At 44.5% G+C, this 26,645-nt stretch overlaps 1 protein-coding gene across 4 annotated transcripts in view; it reads right to left on the bottom strand.

The window, feature by feature from the left end:
• DENND4C (DENN domain containing 4C) overlaps nt 1–26,645 on the bottom strand; it is a 2,555,958-nt gene that overhangs the window by 690,775 nt on the left and 1,838,538 nt on the right. For 3 of the 4 annotated variants that reach the window (XM_069625963.1, XM_069625962.1, XM_069625961.1), the window contains exon 20: nt 15,980–16,117. The exons of the other annotated variant lie outside the window; for it this stretch is intronic. In XM_069625963.1, coding sequence (XP_069482064.1) covers nt 15,980–16,117 — 138 coding nt within the window. The remainder of the gene's footprint in view (nt 1–15,979; nt 16,118–26,645) is intronic. 4 annotated transcript variants of the gene reach the window in all.

A 26,645-nucleotide genomic window follows, 5' to 3' on the forward strand; every position in this document is an offset into this window, starting at 1 on the left:
ATGCAGATGACACACAGGTCTCTTTCAGGCTACCCTCTGCCGCTTCCTCCTCCTCCTTGCTCATCCCAGGCTGTCTGTCCGTAATACAGTCCTGGTTTGCTGCTAATGATCTCTACCTTGATGCCAGTAAGACAGAGATCGTCCTCATTGGGACCCCTGCTCCCGCTTTCCCACTTGCACTCTGACAGGCCTCCCATGGTCCTGCACTTTCACCCACCAGTGAGGAAAAAAATCTGGGGGTCATCTTCGACTCCACTCTCTCCTTCTCTTCTCACATCTCTAAAAAGTCCCACTACCAGCTGCACCTCCTCAGAGGTATTCTACCATTTTCACACTTTCCCCCAGAGGCTCACCGTCTCCAGAGCCCTGGTTCTCGCTAGAGTGGACTACTACAACAGTCTCTTTCTCAATCTTCCTACCTCAAGCCCAGGGACTGCATCTCTCCGGAGCCGAAATCACTCTACTGGCTCCCATTGGCCGCAAGGATCAAGTTCAAGGCCCACTGCATAGTCCACAAGGCCTTCTGGGGTCCGAGTCCTCACTAACTACAACGCTCTCTCCCTAAATACTCCCCTTCTAGAGCCCTCCGCTCGGCCTCTTCTAACTCTCTGCAGGTGAGCCGTTTCTCCTAACACAGATTTGGGGGTTGAACTTTATCCTCTGCAGGTGCCTCCATCTGGAACAGCCTCCCTGCCTCTCTACGTCTTGAGCCGGATCTCCTCAAGTTCCGGAAAATCCTTAAGACCTTCCTCTTCTCTTCCTCTCTCTCTCTTCCCTCTCCCCTGCTAACCCCCTTTCTCCTCCCTCCTGCTTTCCTCCCCAACTCTGCTCAGTTTCACAGATTGGTCGCCTGGTGCACCTCCAGAGCCACACAGGTCCCAGGCTCCCCGCCAGTCCTACACTTGCCTCTGGGCCTCTGCAATCTGCCACGCACTTTTGCACTCTGAATACGTTCCATGTGAGAGGCAACCTCTTCTGTGCTTAACTCCGCCCCCTGATAGACTGGACACACTTGCCCCCTCGCACTTCCTGCTTGGTTGTGCCTTAAACACTTGTGCATAGGTGCATTATTGGTGATGACCCATCATCATTCAATATATCGCCAGGCCTAGCACGGTAGTTTATTGTTCTGTATGTCCTTTTCCCGCACTCCTCTCCACACTGCTGGTCATGCACTTGTACTATCTAGCAAGTCGTTAGGCCTAGCACGGCAGTTTATAGATGGTTTGCTCTTCCCTTCTCCCCCTCCCTTCTCTCCTTCCCTCCTGTCATGCACTTGCACTAGTAGAAATGCTGCTGGCCAAGTATACTAGTTAATTTTGTTATATCATTTTGTTAGATCATTCGGAAACTTCAAGGCCTAAGAAGGACTACTCTTTTCCCTTGTGCCCTTCCCACCTTGAAGAACTTCACTTGTGTGCAAGCGCTTTACAAATAAACAATTACATACTTATAGCATCAATTTATAAGAGCATGTTAAATAATGAGCAGTGCCTAATAGTAGTAACATGTTAAATGCAATTACAGATGTTTTTTCAATTTATTTTGCTTCAAGTACCCAACTTCAGTGTTCTATCAGCTCCCTGTGTATTATTGATTTTGCATTATTCGGTAGTAATGGTGAAGCAAACCAAGACTCTCAAGCAAAGCACAGGGATGACTTTACATTCATGAGCTAAGGTATCAAATGGAATAGGTCATTTGTGAACAGCTCGAATAACGTCTTTCGTCAGTTTCAAGGACTCATTATTGCATTTCTTCAAACATTAAACAACTGGGCCAATTCTGATAATGTCTTAAACATGATTGAAATCACTTTCCCTGTGAATTCCTACATCTAATCTATTGCAACTATTAGATCCTTTTGAAACATTCTGTATAATTTGCATTCAGACCAATACGCCCAATGTTTTTCTTCAATATGGTTTATGCCGCGCTGTAGCACTGCAGGCTACAGATCTTAAGTCTGTACTAAGTAAACCTTTAAAATATCTTCTGCATGTTAAATGTCAGGGCTGCAACGGATAGCCCTAAATAATGCCCAATCAACATATTTACCACCTCTTGCAAGAGACACCATTAAAGCCACACACCGATGATCCATAGATGGCAAGAGACAGGGAGCCAAGCCTGAGCTCATGCAGTGAGGTCTGGACTTCCTCATGCTCCCGCTGTGATCCTGTATCGATCCTCGTTGCAGCAACAATAACCGATTTATTTCTGCAGCTGATTTCATCTACTGATGGGGGAAACGTGGCACCTACTGAAACAGCGCTCGTCAGACACAAATCTGTCCCGGAATCGCAGAAAACCTCGATGTGCAACCTAAGACCCTGAGTCCTCCAAGATGGCAGCCACGGCGAACCTCTGAAGCCCAGGGTCTGTGCCGCTCACCACACAGCCTTATTGCCCGTCACTGCCTTCCCTGTAGTGCAGACACACTCAGCTGCAGAGGTACCTGGACCGAGGAGCAGGACAACTGCTGTGCCTCTACCCACGGTGGCAGCAGGTGAACGGGCTGGGGGAAGTGCTCTCCCCACACTGGGAATACTTGGGATGGCAAAAGAAACACCTGCCACACCCGTGCAGCGGCACCTCCTCTTGGTTTCTATTCCCTTCCTCCAAACATGCAGAGCGAGGCTGCTGTCAACACTGAGCACACCAAGACAGGACCGCTCAGCCCCCACCTGAACCGCCATAAAAGAATTGCAAATGTTTTGCCTCGTTGAGCTGCATTCATTGGAGCGGACCACCCACACAAAACATCAGCGGGCATTGTCTGGTCACGCCTTTATTGTGGTCCTCTCCAACCACACTCTTAGCACAAGTCACACACCTATAATCAGTTGCAAGCACTCAAACTGCTGGGAACTGCCGCCTGCCCCCCCCCCAAGGCTCTGCAAACTTGGTGGGCACACACCTGCCTCACTCTTCCTGTGTGCCTGCCAGTTCACTTGAACTCATACGCAGGCTGCACTTAACGTCAGGGGCCCGGAGACCTAGCCCTGAGGTGGGGGCAACATTGATCTGGAAACCTCTCTAGCTTTCTGGCGACCAACTTTGTACAGACACATGAACATAAGACCTAACCCACCACGAGAGTCCAAGGCCTACTAGCGCATTCCATCTTCGCTCATAGACACTTGTATTGTGCAGTGTTTGTCCCGGCCTCCGTGCCCTGGACAGTAACCAATAAAAAATAAGGGCAAGCCATTGATCATGGACTCCTTCGCCAGCTGAAGGAAACTCTGCGAGGACACCCAAACTGAGGAGAGCACACAAACTGTGCCACTCGCCTCAATACGGAACCTCCAAGAGGACCAAGTCCTCGCTGCAATTGTTGCTCTGAGAACATCACTCGAAACCAGAATGGACGGGGTCAAGATCGACATATAACTCCTTCATCAGGATGCCAGGTAACTGGCGGAGAGGGTCACAACTGCCGAACTAGGGCTGAAGGAGACTATAGACACCAGGGAAGATCTTGTGGCGTGAGTCAAGGAGCTGGGAATGAGGAACACTGCATTGGAATCACCTGCAGAGGATGTCGAGGGCAGATCCTGCCGGAATAATATTTGCGTGGTGGGACTAGCAGTGGGAGCTGAGAGACCAGACCCAACAAAATACATTGAGAATATGTTGCTGCAAGAAATTGGAACTGGCAACCTCTCACAGGGCTTTGCCATTGAACGCGCTAATCACTCACTTCAAAGAAGACCACCGCCCGGATCTCACCCAAGGCCAGTTATAGCAAAGATATTGAATTCCACGACAGGGAAGTAATCCTTAAACACTCTAGGGTGGGCCGTGACATACAGAGGGATAGCTTCAAGATCGCAATATACCCAGACTATACGCCCACGGTCCAGAGAGCCAGAAACTCCTTTGTGCCGATAAAGGTGAGACTCCAACAATTGGGCCTCAAATATATGCTCATGTGCCCTGCCAGACTGAAGAGCCTCTACAACAACAAATCGCACTTTGACAGTCCTGCAGCAGCCACATTGTGGATGGAACACAACAACCTGGCTAATAAAAATGGCACGGACACCTGAACGAACGCCCAGTCCTAACAGCTCTCACCATGCCCTGTGTTACTTGGATGCCGTGGCAAGGCCTTGCTGTTTTAGTGAGGTTTGAGGTGTCACAATGGCACGCGCTGAACATGGGCCCACACCACCTATATGCCCATCACACTGTACGCTACAATCATAACTGATGCCGCCGCAACAGTATCTTTTTGTTCAGCGGGAGCAAAAAGCCCAGTTACCCATTGCTGACCTGATATGCCCGCCCGAAGTTGACACTGGGAGCCAGCCTGTTGCTGACCCCCCCTACCTGGTACTCAATGGTCGATTCTGGCCATGGCAGTACAGGCATGCCTGAGCAATATATCTTTGCTGGGGAATGTTGTACAATTCTGTTAATAATGTTCTCTTTTTTGTCCATTCCGTGCATTATGGCTCTTACAGTGTTGTGGCAATGGGAGAGGGGAGTGGGTTCCCATGTTTTGTTTGCTCTCAGGCTGAGTATGCAGTCAACCATGACACTGGCAAGCATACACTACAGGTGCTCTTGTTGTACAGGACAGGCATGACATCCTGTAGCGCGGACGATGGAATTTCTGCTGGTGAAGTTTCCCATGTTTTTTGCCTATGGTCCCAATTAGAATAATAACCTGGAATGTGCTGGGGTTGGGATCCTATATCCGCAGAAACAGAGTCAAAAAGTTCCTGAAACGTAAACAAATATCCATAGCTGTCACGACCTTAAACCCTGGCCAAGGAACTCGGGGCCTCTGGCCCTCGCCACAGTATTTCTACAAAGCCCCAAGGGCCCAATCGTGCCACTCTCGGGTACCCTGGCGCCAGGCTCATGTGGCGGGTGAAGATCCATTGGGCAATGGACCAACATGGCTGCCCCCACAAGGATCAACGTGGAACTGCAACATGCAGTCTAGCATCCAGGGCGTGGCCTGCCCCGAAGGCACCTGGGATACCTGTTGGCTATTTAAACCACGCCCGAGTTGAGGCACACTTTGCGTTATTCTGCTCTTGCAGCGTGACGTTCACCGGGTCCTGCTGAGCATCTTCGGCCTGCAAGGGCGAGAGAAGAAGAACCACGTTATTCACCCTTACCTGCTCTGCATCCTACTCCTCTGTCAATTCGGAATCTTCCCTGGAATTCGTTATCTTCCTCCAGCAACATCCTAGAGAGGACAATTAGTAAGCGATGATCCACTGCTCCATCGCCTCCATGCTCGCTTACTTACCAAACTCTTCTGTAAGTCTACCGCCGTACGGGCCTTTTCCATCCGAAGCCCTGTTTCCATCTGGCCACGTTCCTCCAGGAATCTTTCAGCGACCTGCAAGAAAAGACAGCACAGGGTAGCCTCATTCAAAGGACGCTCATAGCGCCACGCTATGCGCTTTCTCTTACCTTCTCGAGCTCAGCCCTCCATATCAGCTCAACGTCTCCATCATCCCTTCTGCATCAACAAGAACGAAGGGGAAGGTCTGCCGGGGCAACTACAATTATGGACATTAATTCTTAACCAGACTAGAGACTTACCTCAAGAGTGGAGTCGCAGCCGGTCTTGAGTCCCACGCCACGCCAGTGAAGTAACTCGGCAGACGGTGCCCAGCTACGACGGCCCCCTGCTCAGCATGACAGGACAGAGAGCGCACCTTATCGAAACCAAAAGGTGAGAAAAGATCCAGGGGAGGTCGCAAAGGGAACACAGGGAAGGTGGGCTCTGAGAGAAGGTGTAGTAGCTAAAACCAAACTCCTGTCTTCCAGAACAAGCCCTCGGCAGCATGAGTCCCCGGGGAAGGTGCAGCGGTGCCAGAAGCATCCCAGACCAGTCGGGTGGGGTCCCCGTGGATACAAGGTGAGCGTTACAATAGCATTGAACCAAGAGACCCACATGCTGGCAGATGAAAAGGAAGCGATTTTGAGTTGCTGGGGCGGGACAGGATATGGGGCCACATACTCCAGTTCACTAGGGGGGTGCTCACATGGATGGACGGTTTGCTACCATTCCAACTATTAAACGTGGAGAGGGACGGTATGTAATTTTGCGAGGCTATCTAAAAAACACAGGGAAATTAGCATTGTGAATTCATATTTTCCAAATCATAACATCCCATCTCATGTGATTGCAATAAGCAGCTATGCTGTTTCAGGACGTGAGGGCTTCTTCCTGTAGGGCAGAGATTTTAATTGTGTGAGGGACGCTGCAATTGACAGATTGACCCCCCCCCCCACCCCTCGCGGGGCTCATCCCCAGCCACTATCACTTTAAAACACAGCACTAACTGACAGACTTGGTGGATTTATGGAGAGAATTACACCCAGAACACTAGGGGCTATTCCTATTACTCATCTCCCCACAAACTGCACACCAGAATTGATAATTTTTTACCCGGTTGGGACAGATGGTCAAGCTATCCAATGCAGATTATTTGGGCTGCTCTATATTCGACCACTCTCCTTTTGTAATTGAGTGAAATGCCACGTGCCCCAGGTGCCCCATCCCGACTGGGCGTATGCCGGTGGCAGGCTTGATTGAAGCAGTCTTTAAAAAGGCACGCAAGGACTCACCGACTGATTTCTTAGAACATATTTGAAGTGTTGTGGAATGGGGCACTATCTGGGAAACAATGAAAGTGGTGACCAGAGGAGAGGTGATAGTAAGTGCTGGCAGCAGACGCCGGAAACTACGGGAAGACCTAGAAGCTATGAAAGAAGACATTCGGACACAGGAGGCCCAGCATACAGGCCTGTGGTCTGCTGAGGAAAAACTAGCAGAGACCCGGACCCGTTGTCTTGAGGCATGGGAAAGGCTCTCCAAGTTTGACTACATCACACGAACAGCCCGATCTCATGCAGAGGGGGATAAGCCTGGAAGATTATTAGTGTGGCTCTGCAAGAGAGAACACCCCAGACTATATACTTCCTTACTTTCTGATGAATGCGGGGGCCTGTGCAGATCCCAACTCGCAATAAATTACATCTTTACTACACATCATCACTGAGGCACTCTTGCTAATCTCGCTCCCAAGGCTCACATCCACGCAACAGACCCTTTTGAACCAGCCAATCACTGTGGAAGAACTCTGATGCAATAGCCGCCCTCTCTCCCAGCAAAAACACTTGGAGCGACGGACTCCCCCGAAATGTTATAAGGCCTACAGCTCTACCATGGCTCCCCTGCTACTTAGGGTTTTTGTGGAAACCTACAATAAAGGCATACTTCCAGCTAGTATGAGCGAGATCCTGGTCACCTCTATTCCCAAACATGGCAAACATATGGACAAGTGTGACTTGTACCGCCCTTTGGCCATGTTAAATTACAACGTTAAAATACTCACGACTGTGCTATCGGCGAGTCTCCACAAGGTAATTGCTTCCCAGATGCACATGGACCAAACTGGGTTCGTCCCAGGATGCAGCACTGCCCTGAAATCTCTGTAGGCTACAGCACATCATAGACCAGGCCGATCCCTGCATCGAGACCTATGCAGTGGCGTCCTTGGATGTAATCAAAGCTTTTGATTCAGTCTATTGGGTATGGTTGCTCGCCTCACTGCAGAGCTTTGGAATGGTGGAAAGCTTTATTCGCTGGGTGACACTGTTATAGACCACTGTAAGGGTGAAATCAGGTAGACAGATTTTCAAAGTGTGGGACGTACATCATGGGATCCACCAGGGGTGCCCGTTGTCGCCTATGCTATATATAATAGTTCTGGAACCTCTTGCAGCAAATTTGCGCCAGGAATACTTGGGTGCGGGCATCCTGATTGTGGGATCCTGACATTTGATACCACTATACGCTGATGACATCTTACTTTATATATGTGAGCCGCAACATAACCTTCCCATTGTACTGGACGTACGTGACAGCTTTGCAGAGCTGTCTGGGATAGTCTTTAACGGGCGGAAATCCTGCCTCATCCCCCTGGCTGGTCTCCGTAGGGTGAGTGAAGCTTTGTTACCGGATTTGGGTCTCACGAGGAAGGTGCGCTCCTTCAAATATCTGGAAATCCACAAGGTCATGAAAGGCCTTAAGAGGTCCATATCCTTTTGGCCCCGGTTACCACTGTTACTCATGGGTAGAATTGCAATCGTGAAGATGATTGTTCTCCCTAGATTCCTGTACTGTTTCACAAATGTTTTCTACTATATTGGGGCACGGTTCTTTCATCTTCTTGACATGCAAATCAGAGATTTTCTACCTACCCTACCACTCCTTGTGATACAGGCAAAGAAATCTGGTCCCGCGCATTAAAGCTGCTCCATGTGCGTCACCCCTATTCATCCAACGATCCCATTGTGGTAGATGCATGTAAAACTAGGGAAGATTTGGCAGCTATCCAGCACTGGGAGGTATGGGGCATCTCCACATGGGGCAACATGTAAGACGGTGGGACGTTCAGGGACTTGGACCATTTAACTCAACAGATGGGGCTGCCTAAGGGACAATTCCTGGGATACATGAAAGTAAACTGAGTGGCAGATGGCAGGGGTGGCCGGCTGAGCCTAAGGAGACAGAGCTTCAGGCTTTAATGTACATGCTCGAAGACTGATGGAGACCTGTAAAACCAGACTGTACAGTTGCCTACTAAGAGGATCAAACTCACAAAACCTAAGCCTGAAGACATTATAGGAATCCGACATGGGTGCTGCGATTAGTGACCACGAGTGGGTACTTCATTTCTCTAAGAATGTCTACCGGAATTCCAGATTTAGGCGGCTCCAGATTAATGTACTCCATCACACGTACATGACCCCAGCAGAGTGGCCTAGTTTAACAGAAATAAGTGTCCGTTCTGCCCGTAGTGTAACCTTGACGATGCAAACCTAATTCACATGGTCTGGAAACGTTCCAAGTACAAGCTTTCTGGTCCTGTGTTATACACGCCTGCAGGGCGGCTGGTATCACTAGGTACAACTGGAGCCTGCTGGAGCGCTTGCTTGGGGCATACTCTAAGAAGAGGGAAATCAGACATATCACCAGGTTCATGGACATAGCATGCATCCTTGCTAAATGCTGCATCGCCATGTCCTTGAACCAAACGAGGGGCCACAATATAAACTTTGGTATCGTGAACTTGAGATTTGGTGCGACGCAGAGACAAAAGCATGGGCTGGGTCACTACAAGGCCTGGACGAACCGCTAGCAGGAACCTATGAATCTTGGTAAGCACTTGTTTTTACTATGTTCCACCCCTCCGATGATAAACCCCCATGAAATGTTATACCACTCTTAACTGGCAAGATTGTGAACTACCTTCGCCCTTTCCTAAACCCCTGTCTACATCACCGATTCCGCCCCTTGATCGCCCATCCATGTGTGCCTGCATCGCTCTTCTGCTCCTGCAGTGCAGATTTCCTCATTACACCCTGTTTAAGAGCCCAGTTGTGAAACCTGGAGAGTTTGATTTGTGTTTGGTTTTGTTTTTTATTTCCTTGGTACACAACGTACTAACTGGTTGCTTAGCAATCTCTGCTTCATATGAACACTGCTCCTGTCATCTGCTGATACAACCTAATGATGCTGTGTTATTTATACCAAATGCCAATAAACAATTTTAAAAATAAATAGATGGCATGAGACAGAGCCTTAAACTTGTATACCTTTTCATGGGTTCCAGTGGCCGTGCCTTGAAACTGCTCCACTAGCTTGAGATAAAGTAAACTTTTTTCTTTACATGTGCATCCCAACATAAGGTATGTGTTATTTGAACACCCAAATAAACAAATTCAGTAACTTGCTTTAATGTTTTGTCATTTAAAAACAATTCTACCATTCAAAAAGCATGCCAGCTTTGCGTTTGTGTTGTCCATGACCTTTTGATTTACTGATATTTACAGTGGGCCTGCACATACTCGGAATATGTACCCAAGAGAATATATAATGCTCTTATGGTGATTAAAATGCAGTAGTCTGGATTTAAGAAAGGTAGTATATGTCTCCTACCCAGTGAAAGTGTGTCAAACATTTTATATATACATTAAAAAAAAGGCGCAAGGGTGCACTCATCTGATCTCACCATCATCCGAAAAGTTATTTTATGACTTCATTATCACGCAGGTGTATTCAAAATTGTAAAAAAGCTCTAGGTAAATATAACCTTCTAAAATATTACAAGCCTATTTACACATTAAAATGTTTCCCCCAAAACCTATTTAGCTGCTATTAAATAGAGATTTAGGATTTTGATCGCCAGTACCCAGATTTGCTTGAAGTCCATACTGAAGCTCATCTACTAGATTACTCCTTTCTAACTATTCAATCTAGCTTGTAGCAATTTGCCAAACAACTTGGCAGGCACGTGAATTAATAAAATAAGGCTATAAGAGAGCATGTTTTTATCAACTGTGAGGAGCCAGGAATGAGACTAAGACAAAAGGGATTCATGGTTTTAAATAAAAAGGGCTGGGCAATGCCTCTCTGTCCCTGCACTAAAAACAAAACTAAGGGTCCGTCTAAGTCAGAATGTCCAAAACAAAAAACAGTCCCATGTCCAATGTACTACTGTGGCCCTCCCATTCCAATAAAGGTGAAAAGGGTAACGTCTTTGGTCTTGAGTGGTTTATAAATGTACAAAAGGAAAGATGCTGAAGTCCAACACAAAAGTTACAGAGTAATAGAGTTCCTTGTTCCAGGGGATGGTTCCCTTCCCCTGGATTTCTCTTCCTTCTGTTGTATATTTAAAGGTAACTGTTCATTGAGTTTCTCTTCTTTCACAACACTACTGATACACAAAACAACTTGACTCTTTGTCCTGACCGATGCACATTTTAATTTAAGTAATTTTCTATGAAGACATTATTTCGAAAATACTCATCGAATATATAGGGGTAACGTGATAAAAGGGGGGGAAGCAGCTGGGATAGGGGCAATGGCACAGGGAAGGTGGGAAAGGGTTTGGGGAGGGACCACAACACTTTTTTAAATAATTTGATGAGTTTTTCCAAGTTATTTCTTCGTGGAAAATAACTTCGAAAAAATATGCATCGGTAAAGGGATACGGAACCATCCAAGGTAATAGCTTAATGGGGACAATATCATTTGTATGCCTCTTTAGCCAAGAACTGTTAGATGCAATACTTACTTTACAATTCAATGTCCAATTCAGTTAATCGTTATCTTCAAGTGAACAGAGTACCACAAACCTATTGGGGCAGTAGAAGTCCCTCTGGCCACAAAACGAAAGTAAAAAACCAAGTAAGCCAGCAAAAGGTTTAGGGCTTCCAGAAATGTAAAGAGTCTGTGCTTCAAAAATGAAATTTCGCCCTACATGAAGGTGGTGAGTTGAACCCACACAGGGTTATGATCGGTTTGCAAGTATGAACATTTTGGCCCTCCATCCATTTTAGTTACTCCGACCATGGCAGACTATTGAGCCTTACTGCGCGCTATATGCAGTGCTGCTTATGAAGCTTTTGGTTAAAGTATATGGAAAACTTCGTACTAAATCATTGCATGAACATTGGTATGAAAGTATTGCCAAGACTATAGCTTTAGGCATCGAGAGGAAGCCTATGGACTATAACCGAGTCCAGTCTATCGAATATATGTCCAAAACACGCAAATATGCCCTATACTCTTCTCAGTAAATGAACTTAAACACCATGCGTAACTATTTAATTAAATTATATACCCCCCCCCCTGGTGAGTTTCATCTTATGCTTGCGCTTGGAAATTTTACCGTCTATGAAAATACGGGGGCATAGATTGGTCTCAAGAGGTATGATCGCTTTTGTGTACTAGCTGTTGAAACCCTGAGACATCTATAAACCCACTGTACTGCATTCACCAATTTACATGAGAAGGGCTATCACGAATTTTCTGCACTTACTTCTGACCAGTTTTAGAGCACAAACTATGGAGCGCAGTCCTCGGTTGTGACTACTGCTGCATACCATATCTGGTAGATTGTGAAAAAGAGATCAGACCTGCTAATAGCCAACTGCTGCTGAAATGTATAATACGGATTGCGAGAGACATTGCATAAGATTATAAGTTTTGATTGCATGGAATACCTATACCAACGATGCTGGAAATATCTTCTCTGAATTTTAAATGACGCAATGCTATCTTTAATACCTGTTGCTATATATTGTTTTTTTAACGTCATTTTAACTCTTTAGGATGTATTGTATTTTAGGATTTGATTAATTCATGTGATCTTACATTTTGTACTGTAAAAGGTCAAACGCTGACCATAGGCACTAAATAAAAAATAAATACAAATATGATTTGTTTCTGTGGGCACCTGACCTTCTTTCACATAAGTTCAAGGACTGTTTCTAGCAACTTTTCTTTTAGCAAGTGTTTTTTTGCTTTTTCATATATACAACAATCTATGTTTCCGTCTGACCTAGGAGTTTTCACATACTTGCCTATATATTGTGCATGCCTTTTGTCATCCAAATGCTAACAAACATTTAGAAGAATTCAAAGCCTTACACAGCAGAATGTATAAATGTACATTAAAGTGTCTGAATAGACATCCTTATGGAAACAAATCTGTTGTCTTAAACTCACAGTCTCTGAGCATGTCACACTCCAGGTCCTTAAAGAAGTAAACACTGCTTTGCAGTCTCATTTATGCAAATCCGGCAAACAAAAGTGAAATCTGCTTCCCCCGTTAACCAGTGCTAATCGAAATGACATCTCACATGATTATTTTCAAAGTTAACGCCCTCTGCCCCTAGGGAGAAAGTAATTATCAACACTAACTTCTTAAACCTAATCGCTTTGTCTATTCTACTTACTTCTTGAAGCAATGTTTTATCCTGTTAAAGAGCACACTTCCTATTCTGCTCTTTTCAACATTTCTTTAATTCAAAATTTTATTTGCTCATTGTGGCTCTGGCTTTTACTGTTCGCTCTCTTGCAATCTTTACAGATTGGTAAAAAGGTTGGTGAATTTGCTCCCATACTCTTCAAATGTGTCTTACGTATGTTTAATCGAGATTGCAAAAGTGCAAGAAATATAGGTTTTGTATTTATCTTTTATATCTGGTTACAGGTGTGTGCACGGTTTAAGAACTCAACATTTTTCATTATATGGCCCATTTGAAAACAGTTTGCTCTGGACACATGTAAAGTGGCCAGTTGATCTTACTGGGTCTTGTCCTGCTGATAGAGAATCAGATTCTTTGCTGCTGACAAATGGAGGGAATGCTGCCTCAGGCGTGGATTGTTCCCCACTAGAATGAGATTAGTCAGTTCTCAACTCTTATTACTACGCTGGGAGATACATGGTTGTGTTAAGATCAGCTCACCATCAATTTCTCATTATCTAGGTTTGGTTTGCACGTCCAGCTACAGTGACTTTTAATTTGGGTATCGAGCTGAGTCTAGACTGCACATACGTAGAATGGCATGACTTTGCAGGGTATTCAATGCACCCAACTCTAATGCCATGATTTATGAGACAATATTATGTTACAACTACTTTGTAATATACCTCAAAACTGAGCTTCAGCATTAGAATTGTCACGTTAGTTGAAAGTCAGGATGCAGAATGCAGAAAGAATGCGGAATGATATCGACAAGGGGCCAGAATTGGTGTCCAGGGGACATTGCCTGGCTCTCGCCCATATATCAACCAACCAATGAGACGGCTTGCTTTTAAGCTGATGCACACGTCTGCAGGTTTTAAAAAAAGACAAGCAAGGATATGTAGTAAACCCAAATTAAAATATAAAAATGATGGATAAACAGATGTGCGTCCACAGAATGTACATCATTTCCCTGCAGGGTAGAAACTGGATTATCCAAGTAGCAGGATGCTCGGGGAAAAATTAGCATGCATAAGTCACATATAACCAACTAGTTTCCATGAATTTCAGGGAAATTACACTATAAGGTGTACTAGGCACCTTATCAGACACACAGTTAAGTTATTTCTAAAAATTCATGTGCACCACCATGTGTTGCCCTTATTTTCAATCTTGCTTTTTTTAGGATCAAAATATGATCCTAAAAAAATAAAATCCGCCTTCTGAACCCCACATGCATCTATGTCTTGTTTTGTGTTATGTTTTGTCCCTGTGAGTGCCCCGAGACCTTTGGGTGAGAGCTGCGCTATACAAGAAGTATTTAGTTAGTTGCCTTTATTAACAAAGTTCCGTCCTGTCCTCGTCGGGGAGTGGCGGGACAACCAGGAAGTGAAAACTCGCCTTATCAATAGTCATGGACTCTTGCTGCAACAGGATGAGTTTTTGGCTAAAAGGCACATGCTAAACCAAAGAAATAGGTATGTGTCTGCTATTCAAATGAATTGTTTCGAATTTTATTTTGTATTCTATGTCTAGCAGAAGGAGTTTAAAAAACAAAGGGGAAAAAAACTCACAAAAAGGTTGTCTAAAAAAGATGGAAAAAGGTCATTCTCTTAACTGGTGTTAGATGATACTTTGTATGTGTACCATTACGGAGGACTCGCTGCTGTAAGAATTACTTGCAGTTTATACGATTTGTTTCAGTTAGTAGAGTAAAGACCCCACTTAACCACCAGAGATTCCTACAGATCGTTAAGTCACTGTTTGTGCTGTTCGTGCTGTCTCTCTATCAGTTTCTTAGAGAGAGATAAAAGAACACAACCCTCAGCTTTGAAATTGTTTGTATCTCACTAGACTGGGTTGTTTATAAGCCAACCGGTTTTAGTGGATTGATGTTAATGTACCACTTTCTTCAGGGCTATCAAAAGGCGCCAGACTGCATACATTATTTTATTCTAATACAGCGTTATCTGAAGATATTGATAGTGTGCCCACCCTTTCCATGGTTCCACAATGTTCTGAATGGAGTTAATGATGGGCATAGTTGCGGGATGCCTGGAAACTTGGCATGCCCCGTTACCTGCTGCACTGGCGTGATGCGATTACAGGGTCTGGCGAGCTGCGCGTGGTTTTCATCTTTTTTAGACAACCTTTTTGTAAGTAGTTTTTCCCCCCTTTGTTTTATAACTGCTTCTGCTAGACATAGAATCAAAAATAAAATTTGAAACAATTCATTTGAATAGCAGATGACACATGCCTATTTCTTTGGTTTAGCAAGTCCCAAAAACTCATCCCGTTGCAGTAAGACTTCATGACTATTGATAGGGCAAATTTTTACTTACCGGTTGTCCCGCCACTCCCGACGAGGACAGAAAGGAACTTTGTTAATAAAGGCAAGATTGAAAATAAGGGCACCACATGGTGGTGCACCTGCATTTTTAGAAATAACTAACCTGCATGGTTTTTTGGTGCGATAAGAGACTTGGAAAACCCACAGATGGTATCCCCCAAACAGTCCTTTCTGTGGTTTGTAGGCCTTATCAGACACTACATATGTGTGAACCAACATGCTTCTTGTACCATCACTGTTAAGCTCATAATGGCACGAATTTAGTTCACATTATACATTTATAAAAGGATGCCACTGTCCCCCTCAACATTATTTTACATGAAGGTTTGACATGTTATATATGTTTATGTGCAATAACAAAGTTGTTATTGATGTCCAGCAAGTATCGATTCTCTTGTGAAATTGGAGTAATAGTAGACACGCTTTCATCCAGCGTGTTCAGCTTGTTGCAAAAGAATTTAGAAGGTGTAAGAGACAAACCATGCATAGAACGGTACCTGCAGGTTGCACATACAGCTCTTCCTTGCTAAATCAGCTTCCTGTCCCCTATTGAATCAGAAAATCCTACTTCTCCTTACAAGTATCAACTATTCTTAGAGCAATGCCACACAGCATGCGAAAATATCCCCCACTGACCATCTGAATAAGATGCATGCCCAACCCCAATAATGCACAACATGGCAAACATTTGTACGCATGCACATTTTGGAGCACATTCTTCATTTATATGTCACAACTACAAGATTATAGTAAGTGAGAGCCAAAGAGAGATTAGAAGAAGAGAGTGCTTGAGGAGGTGATGGTTAGTAGACACCCAAAAAGATTTAGTACCTGTGCTAGAGTGATTATCAAGCTGGATTAGGTCCCTGCTGAAGAGTGTGTGTTCACCACTGTTAGCATCGTTAGAACTATCCACACTACCATGGCTCACCGCATCCACATCCCTTCTTCGTGCAGCATTCTGCAGAACTAAACAAAGGAAAAAGAAAATGATAGAGAATTGCATGCTGAACTAATTCCAACATGCAATAATCTGGACCGTCACCAAAGCCAAACAATTTAACCCAGAATAAGCCATTTAAGAAAAAGTGGTGATTAAACTGCCATTTCATTATCTCATCTCAAGTCTAAGTAGTTACATTTGGGTATCCTTTTAATGTTTACATTTAAAAGTGAACATACTTTTTTTTTTTTTTTTTATTGATTTGGTTGAATTCAATCAACCTTTCAAAAAAGAAAGAAAAAAATACAGCATTTAACATAGTTTAACATTCTTCATAAATGTCTAAAAAAAACAACATCTTATTTACATTATTTGCAACATAAAAGAAGAGAAGAATATCAAGTGCAACATTTGATTGAATTCTCGCTCTGGTTACTTATCTAATTTGAGACTGATGAGAAAATTAACAGCCGCTATCTGCATTGCAATATTGTTTGAACCCAGCAAAACCGACCAACATTCAACCTGTGAGATGTTTCCCAAATATTGGCAATGTCTGGAAAAGGCAACTTGTCTATTGGCACTGAGTGGTATACATTCTGTAAATAATGAGCCAATGTTTCACCATTTGGTGAGGCTTGGCAAAATCTACAGATATTTTTTTCTGCACTTACTAATCTGCGTTTAGCTCGTACCTCCATGGTGGCCCATAGGTTAAAACGAAAGCGTATTATTCCTGCTCTATATTTTAGGGCCGGTGAACGTAGTAAGTACGATGGTAATGTTTTAAGTTTTTTTGGAGGAAAGCGTGCGATATCATTGTCACAATACATGGTGCTTAATTCACATGTGTTGATCCAGTCTGATTGATGAATTTTTAATTTAGCTTTTTCAGGGTTCAACAACAACATATCAAGTGAGACTTCTGCCTTTACCATTATTTGATATACTCGTGTTAGCCAGGCTGCAATATGTCTAGATTTTTTTACTGAAAATATGTGGCAAGAAAGCGTATTTAATAATACGTTAACATCAGATGACAACAAACATTTCCCAAACAATGAGCATAAACGCCAGTTATAATGGGCTTCAAGAGAGGTCAGGCCAAGCTCATATCTCATCCATGATGTGGGGACACACTGAGGTAGATGAAGGATTGCACGCCAATATTTTGCTTCCCACTGTTGGAATTTAAATGGAGAATCTATGGGAAGAGTCTCTAGGCCATACAATAATATAGGGACAACTTTCTTGGTCCAATAATGCCATGCTGGAAGGATGGAGAATTTATCATATCTATGCATAATAACACGAGCTTGGGAAATAGATGAAAGTAGCTTGGACTCAATCCTCTCATACTTTTTTAAAAGGATTTGGGCAAATGGACAACACACATGTGTCAAGTATTTCTCACACTGCTTTGCCGTAATTAAAATGAACGTTAGCAAAAATATTCAACACTTATCTACCTCTTACAACAAGTTTCAGTTGTGTATAAAGAATAACACAGTATGCTATTTTGCTAACTAAGGCATCCTTTTCAGCACAGATGCATTATTCAACATACCAAAGCAAATGTAAATTAGCATTAGATGAGCAGAAATCCCAAAACTAAAGATACCCTCATCCCTAACAGTGCCTCAACGGTCCTGAGAATAGAGCAGATACTTCAAACATGTTAATGTTTTTGTAGAAAGAGGACATTCCCTCAAATAAAATAATTGCAGCAACCTTATTTTGCATGGTCTACAGGGACCCTGTAAAGCTAAATGTATTGGAATTGTCTCCAACTATATTTCTTAACAATCACTGTGGAAATGAGAGAATGTAATACATTATAGCCTGTTGAAATTACCCAGGAGATGAATGTCTGAGCAACCAGTCAACTATGCAATGGTAAGCATGGCCTTCCTTAATAGACCTCCACTAACCACTGGGCGAATTCCCTGGATGAGGATTTGATCATTGAAACAAACTCTTTTTGCTTGCCATGTTGTCTTTTAATCATACATTTAAACTACTGCAGAAAGAAAGTCGGACTTCTGGAGATTAATGGTACTCCCAGTCAAGTCTTCTTGCAATGAATGACAGAAGACTATGTGAACTTGTACAGAGGACAAAGGATCACAACACAATGCAAGGTGTCATTCTAGTGACTGAAATAAGTTTACTGTAAGGATGCAGAAGTAAAGCTCCGACGCATGGTGGCATTTTTTTTGGTATACACATTTATTAATTATGAAAGGGCTGGAAAAATGACAGACTCTCGATAAAGCCAAGCGGGGTTTCCCCACCTCAAAGAAAACTAGTGAAATTGTCAGGGAGTCAAACTAAAACTTCTGTCACTGTCATGTCTCAAGACCTACCGCTGTCCCCAACACTAATAATCTAAATTAACTGTGTAAGGATGATCTCTTTTCAAAGGAGCACGTGCTCTGTGTACCTTCAACCAACAGAAAAGTTCCCAGTCACCTTGGTTATAAAGTGATGAAAAACAATGTCCCAAGATACCGGATTCCAATGCTAGTTTGTGTGCTCCTTTCCCCTAAATTTCCTTTCATCATATGCCTAATACTTTAAGGCTTCTGAGCTCCTTTTCTCTTAGCTAAAAGGTCAATGGGCAATTCACAAGTTAATGTGTCTTGTGTTTGTGCTTCTGTATCCTATCAACCTGATGCAATTCACTATCGAGGGGGCGTGGCTACCGAGCAAGCGATGAGGATGTGAGTTCTTGGGGCTCCCGTGGCCGGCAGCATTATGCTGAACTAACATCCTGTTTATTGTGACTGAGTTGGAACAAAGCTACACCAGCAGGCAGCTGAATGTATGGGGAGCTGCTGATTGAATCGTGCCTGGTGAAATCCAGCTTCTGACAGTTCGCTATCAAGCATAGGATTCCTCTGTCAGATCCAGGGTGCTTCGCCCTCCTGCTCTCAATCGCTCATGTGGGTGCAAGCAGGACTTTAAGTGGGCCGGGGCCTGCCGGGGCCTCCAAAATTTCGTTTTGAGGCGGGGCCCTGCCGGGGCCCAGTAATCTCCCCTGACAGCCCCGGCCACTACACGAAAAAGGCATTTTTTTCTACATCCTAAAGCTCTCGCTCGTGTGCGAGAGCTTCAGGCTTCAGAAAAAAATGCCTTTCAGCCATAATGGTGGCGCCGCACCTGCGAGGCATCCCTTTAATCAGGTGATGCACGTGGGCCGGCGCCACCATTATGGAGAAAACGTGAGGCCGCTGGAAGCAGGGGCCTTGCTTTCTAAATACTGAAGCTCCCGCAGAGTTTCAGTCTTTAGGAAAAAGGCCTCTGCTTCCAGTGGCCTCGCCCTTTCAGCCTTAATCGTGACGCTGCCCTTCCCCAGCTGGTGAGGGGCAGCACCACCATTAAGGCTGAATAGGCGAGGCGCTGTCCTCTGCCAGGCAAGCCTATATAAAATAAATGCAGAGATAAGCACCCTCTCCCCTGTAGGGGAGAGGGTGATAATCTCTACAAAAGGCTGCCTGGCAGGGGTGCCAGTAGCCCATTGAGCCGGGGCTCGTCAAGGGGGCGTGGCCTAACGGGACATCAAGACCCCTGTTAGGCTACGCCCCCTCGATGAGCCCCGGCTCGATTTGTAGTGCCACTTAAGGCACTGGGTGCAAGTCCCAGACTTGCAATACTTTACATGGATTGGTTCACTCTCCTGCCAAGCCAGCGTTTTCTCATGGACACTTTCAATTCCTTTCATAGCATTCCAGATCCTCCTCCTCTCATATGGGTGCAGGTCCCAGACTTGCATTGGTGTGTTGTATCCGCTTGGTTCACTCTCCTGCAAAGTATACAACTTGCTTGGGGTCCCAGACCTTCTGCCGCCAACTTTATATTCACCCTGCTGTATTCCGTGACCTCCAGCACCTCCCGGGTACCCAGCGTACCAGTTTTCTTCCTTCTCACAGATATCAGCAGTTCCCTGGCAGATCTGTCCCTTTGCACGGCTCTGGTAGCGTTTAGGCTTCCAGCGGCTCTGCAGTCTTCTGACGTTTCCTGGCGGCAAGTTCTCCTCCCGCGCTTCACCAGGGCCTGGGACGCCTAGAGTATTCACTCGGAAGCAACCAGAGTAGTCCTCTCGAAGGACCACATTTGGGTTTTCCCGTTCCTCTTGGCACGGCTTTCCTTGCAGCTCGCTCCTGCAGCTTACCTGCACGGCTCTCGCTGTTCCTCCTCAAATGACCGCTCTGTCTCCCCTGCATCCCAGCTGAGCACAGCAGACTGAGCCCCAGCTTTCGTGCGCGGCTGTGTGGTTGTCTGACCAGGGCCAGTCTCTCCTCCATGGGCTTGCCAGGGACCCCATTGCCTCTAGGCAAGCCTCCCAGTCTTCCCATTTCTGGCTTCACTCCTTCCACATGGTTTCCCCTGGGAGGGATCCTCTCGCACTTCCTGAGTCTCTCTTCTCTTTCATAATGGCTCTCACAAATACGACTTGGGGAAACACTAGACGGCTCAATGTGGTTCCTACAGGTAATCCTCATGCCTCCACACTTCTCCCTCGTCACAGTACTGATCTTTTGACTCCCTTGTGAGTCATTGGGGTGGTTCTTATTCACAAGTAGTGGGAAAGGGATCTTCACTTAGGTAATTCCTATTCTTCCTCTTCCCAGTACTTTCTAGGGGACGGTGATAACTCATGAGCCTATTATGGAAGGGGTTGTTACTGTTGGAAAGAGTGTATCTAGTTTCAGATGATGGGCAAAGGATACCACGTTCTTTGGGAATGGTCGTCCTTAACTCAATAAGGGGTTTCATCTCCCAAGTGATCCTCCCCGGGCGAAGATTGCACTGTGGATGCACCGCCCTGGCCCTCTCAGATTCGTCACAGTACACTCCAGTATTGGAGTGGCATCTAAGGCCCTATTTAATGCAAGGACAGGACCTTCCTCAATAAGCTATAGGTTGACCAACCTTCTGAAGTGTTGACTTTTTCCAGGTGTTTCAAAGGTTGCAGGGGAGGGGGAGCCACCTCATGTTCTGGATCAAACATCTATGTCCACCACTTATTGGGCTATGTGATTTAGGATCAAACGAACACAAGTGAATCAGAAGATGGAGTTCAAAGCCTATATTTAACTTTGTCACAATGGGCTCAGGAGGTAACTGGATCTTTATACCACAAACCAGGACATTCATCTCCGTTAACATTCTAGGCAAACCAGTGTCAGGTTGGGGTCAATTATAAAGGGTCTGGATTAATAAGGATATAGATATCAGTCAGTGTCTATTCTATACACAGTTTCTGGGATATAGCACCCATCAGGTTTTGAGGCCCAAATCAAATGATATGAAGGATTTGTGTTACCGGTCTATCGATTCTAGGGGCATTAAACTAGAAAATTATAGGTATTCACTGTAGGAAAGGTGTCATGATACGTCAATGCAACCCGTCTCATTTATCACACTATGGTAATACTGATCTTATCCCCAATTCCTTAATCAAATACATTGTCTCAGGAATATAAAGCCAATATCAGCCCTAGGAATTAAGTGCCCCATCTCTCTTTAGCAATGTCCTACTATTTTCACAACTTTCCCTCTATAATTTTCTATTGAGCCCCATTATGTGTGCTATGTGTTGGATCCTGTCCTGACTTTTTGAAGGTAAGTAAAGCCTTCAGCTTCACTTACCTTGCCTTTATGGGGAAACTGACAAGTCCTTCAGATTATCAGTACTGGGAAACTTGGTTTTCTTTTCAATTATTCTATTTTTATATTGCACATAGCACCATATAGTTCAGTGCAATGGTAAACATTTTGTAACTTCAAAACTTTTTACAATTCGGATTTTCGGTTACCTTTGTGTGTGACTAAAGACAAGCTGGTGGCAGCAGTTACATTTGTACCGTTTTTGCTTTATGTTATTTGTGCACATTCGTGTTTACTGCTGATAGATACTGATCACAGCTAGGTCCCCAAAATGGCCATGCCATTAGATTTTTGCTTGTTCTTTGGCCAAATTGTAGTTTGGCCATCTTCCTGCCCTCCCCGATACAGGAAATCCCTTGCACGGAAAGCTGCTGCTTTCATGGGCTAGTGAGCCTTTATGTGTGTGGGTGGCACAAGAAGAGGGCTGGGACCGTCTAGTCCCAGTCCCCATCCCTGGTACTGAGGCATATGTGAAACCAGTAGTTATCCCGGATTGAACAACTGGCTGTTTGAATGGTGCAGATCCTTACCAATGATTGGCTTGGACTTGCCTCCAGCCCCGAATCTGGATAAGAGGACTCCTCCTGCAGCCATTCGTCAGACCTATGTTGGAGTCAAGAATCATTCGAAGAAGAGCAGTACATTGATTGACCGAGGACAGCTTCTGCAGTTGACCAGCAACCCTTCCAGTGAAGTCCTGCTCATCTGCAATATCTCAGAAGACCCTCGTTGGTGCTTTGCCGCTTGGACTATTGGGACCAGCTAGTCTCAACGCCTTCCAGGTTGTATGCGCATGGAGCCTTCAGAAGCATTTGTCGACTGCCCGGTGGACTGACCAGCACTCTTGTGGGCTGCCATGCAAGAATTGCTGCAGCTCTGCATTTAAGCCAGGAACCTTTGGAGTTGACCGCTTGTGTCACGACTCGCATTTTACCAAATTTCAAGTTTTCTAGCATCAAGGACACCTGTCCTGCAGCACGTGACCAAGACTGGAATGACACCAGTCATCACCCGCAAACAGTGATTGTCGCTGGAACTTGCCTTCCTCCATCCTGTGAAATGTCCTGAAAAGGTCTGCACCGTAGAAGTCTGCATTTCTACATCGATTGGGCTTGCATTTTACAGTTGCACCCAACCGGAAGAAATACTCATACCTGCAGCCCCCAGACGATCCATCATGATGCCTTGGAAAATCAGAGTCGGGAATAAGTAAGCATACTGTACCTGTCTTGTCCCACCTTGTCCTACATAGGATAACATTTGCTGCAAAGCCCTTGGTCTCCCATCGCCCTCTTACTTACCTTTGGTCATCACACCTGTGTCAAGTATCCTGGCCCTGAGTTAGACTTGGATCTGGAAGCAAGAGGAGAACTAACCTGTCTTCTAACAAATAGTTATTTAACTATAAAATAGTTTGGAACTGTTTGGAATCACCATCAAAAGCCAATTGAATCCCTTTAGAGAATACCTACCTGTGAGAAACCTTGTGTGGGAACCTGTGCCGTTTGGTCCATAGGCCCCATACATATGAGGGCTGGACTTCTAAAGAAAGGGAATTTTACTTGGGACTTGTTTTTACCTACATCAGCAATACTTACCCGATTCACTTCGTTAGTTATTTAGTGATGCATTGTAAGTGCACCTACTGGTGGATGTATACATTTGTTTTAGATGGTGTTGTGCGATATTACAAATGGATGGTTTTTTTCAATGGGTTCTAAAGGACTAAATAAATAAGCTTTATAACGGATTGCCTAAACTGAACTATTGTGCATTATACTATGTAGACTCATTGAGGGTCCCTGGCCTCGCTCACACTCACCTGAGACTTGGCCTGGACTGCTCTCCATTGCTACCTTCATTGGGTTTTAGCTAAACTCAGAGTCTCCATGCTCACTATAACTAGGGTAGCCTCCTAAAATCTGTCCACCAGGTCAGATTCTAGAAATTCATCTCAACACCTTCGCAAAGGACTGAGCCAAGTGAGGCATGCCATTCTATTAAGGACCCAGCTCTAAGCAAGTGTATGCTGAAAGTAGATCCATATCTGCAAACCTTTCACTAGGATAACTAAAGTATTTTAATATTGAATTGGAGTATAAGCAAGAGCGGTCCACAATGTGGCCGCCTGGATGGCCCCGGCACAGGCGATGTTTGCGCCCTCGGACGATATGCCCCTGGGAGATAGGGGCAAGTCCTGGAGTAGATTATTGAAATTCCGAACTGGGATGGCAAGAGCGGGTGTTATTGTAGATTTGTGGTAAGTTTGGCTTGGTTAAGGATTTGCTTTACGCTGAGATGCGGACTCTGTAGTACATCACATCCTTTTCCCTTTCTTTTTTGCTCGGATTGTTTGAGATGATTTTAAGAAATGTGTGCTTATTTAATCCTGCTTATACTGCAGTCAATAGCAGTCAAGGCTATTCTCAGGAGAGAATGAATGGGGTCAGGGGTCCACAATGCATCCAAAAATACACTATTTATTCTAAACGCAAAACACACATTAGAAAAGTAAACAAGCTGGTGAAAATATCGCACCACACTCAAACATACAGTCACCATACGTTTGAATATGCATTGAATGAATTAAGTTAATAAAATAAGCCAAGTAAGGGAAGTAGTAAGCGGGAACGAGGTCACAAGAAATATGCCCTAGCTTCAGAAGTCCACCTACCTATGAAGAGTGGGGCATTGTATGTATCTGAAGCAGGTAAAGTACTTGTGTTGCTGAAATGTTCAAGAGAAGAAATACATCCAAGCTACATGTAAGTAAAAATGTATTCTTATCCTTCAAGTAAGGCTACTCAGTTGTGACGAACAAAAAGCAGTGGAATGGAAGGATACAAAGAGACTTGCTCTCAATGTTATCCTATGGTGGATAGAGGGAGACAAATGCTTTGCATTTATTTACCCCCCCCCCCCCCCCCAACTCAAATTTTCCACAGAGGACTGGATGCGTCGACTGGAGGTTTGTTTTCCCACCGCTGGTTCCGGTGAAAGGTGCCCAGTAGCTGCAGGTGCAAGGATTTTACAGTTGGGTCCAGGAGCAGAGTGCAACCCTTGGCGATGGAGAAATGTCAGAAAGCGCTAATGAAGACCTCTTCAGGGCACTTCACAGGACGGGGAGAAGGCGCGTTCCAGAGACCGCCACTGCACACAGACGATGGCAGGCATCCTTCCAGTTGTGATCCAGAGCGGGATTCCTTGCTGCTTAGATGTTAAGCTTTCGCAAGAAGGTGCTTACACCACAAGCTGGCGACAGTTCTAGCAAGGTAGCCCACTGGGGAGCTAGTCAGTGCACTGGGTGGTCCAGGGACACTTCCGAAGACTCAGGATGGCTAGTTCCTCAAGAACATGTCGAGACGGGTTGAAGCACTGCAAGGGGCCTTTGCAGATCATGTAGTCCAACAGGGCTTCACCTCGCCACATGCAGGAAGGGATCCTGGGCCTCTTCAGGAGTCTTCTTGGGATCTACAGTCAGCTGTTCTTCTACACAGGATTCCTGTCTGCAAAGCTGTTCTCAAGAAATGGCAGCAAGAGTCCTCTTCTTATCCAAAATGCAGCACGGAAGCAAGCCAAATCCCACCAATGTTAAGGATCTGCAACATTCAAACAGCCAGCAGTAGTCTATGAAGGACCACTGTTGGTTTCACTCGTGTACCACATGCAGACTTTAAGGCACACGGAAGTTGATAAAAGAGAAATCTTTCCTAATAGAAGGTTTCCAAAAAACAACCACCACCCTTGAGAGCGCCTGAATTGAATAGGGTGGAAAGGAGTATCCGTTTTTTCTACTTCAATGGACTTTGCAGGAATGGCATTGAAACCATTTTCAAAATGGTTTTCGGTATGCTACAACACTTGTGCACACATTCACCCACCTAAAAAATAAAAAAATAAACAACCCCCCAAAAAGAAAGTCACACTGTGTGAAATAAAACACTTTAAAATCACAGAAGAATTCAGGCAACCAAAATACAATAATTAAGTAAAACATTTGTCAAGTATCCTAATGATATGAAAGTGTTGGTAAAGAATAACAGTGCATGCACACAGTGACTGTTCTCGCCAAAATGCTAAGGCACCTAACACAAATGTTTTCTCAGATCTTGTTGGCAGTGGCAATGTTATGTGGGGGTTTATAACGCTCACAAAGCGCGATAAAATCAAGTTTTGCAAGAGCTGCATAAAATGAGACTCGAAATGCTCAACTAACATGAATTTTAAATAGTAACTGAGTAGGTTGAGTGGCCTAAAAGCAAGTCAAAATATAGTGTAAGAAAAACGTTCAACGATTTAACCTCTTTCAATTAGTAGAAATCATTTAAATGCAAAATAAAGCTAAATGTAGTTTAAAAGAAGTTCCCGAAATTCCTTCAATGTGTTGTTGAATGGGGTTATAGGTTTGTTCTTATAGTGTTGCCTTTTACAGCAATCACAAATACTACAAACGATAGTCAGTGCGAAGTGTACCAACTTCTAATACCATGGAGAGAAAAAAACTAGTTACTGGCCCTAAACCTAGCCTAATAATTTTTGTACTTGTAAAATGAGTTCTGCTGAACTGAAATGTTCAATTTGCTTCTCAACGTGGTTAAGAATCTGGTGTTTCCTCAATGTTTTTTTTTATTTTTTTAATTGGAGACGGACAAAGAGTAAATTCTGCTTTAAGTCGGACAAAAAGAAAGGGTTGATTTTTTTCCTTCCATCATTTGCTTCCATTTTTTTGGGCACTACTTTGGACGTTTTTGCACTCAAGTGGTTAAAATGTTTTGGGCGAAGTTACAAAAGTGCTAAGGATGTCCACGTCCTTCGCTTTGCTTGTGGAAGGCTAAGAACTTGACAGTTCAGGCTCCTAGGCCATGCATTAACGAACCCATG

Source organism: Ambystoma mexicanum, chromosome 6p, assembly GCF_040938575.1.
Source record: "Ambystoma mexicanum isolate Mex_15411 chromosome 6p, UKY_AmexF1_1, whole genome shotgun sequence".
Lineage (NCBI taxonomy): Eukaryota > Metazoa > Chordata > Amphibia > Caudata > Ambystomatidae > Ambystoma > Ambystoma mexicanum.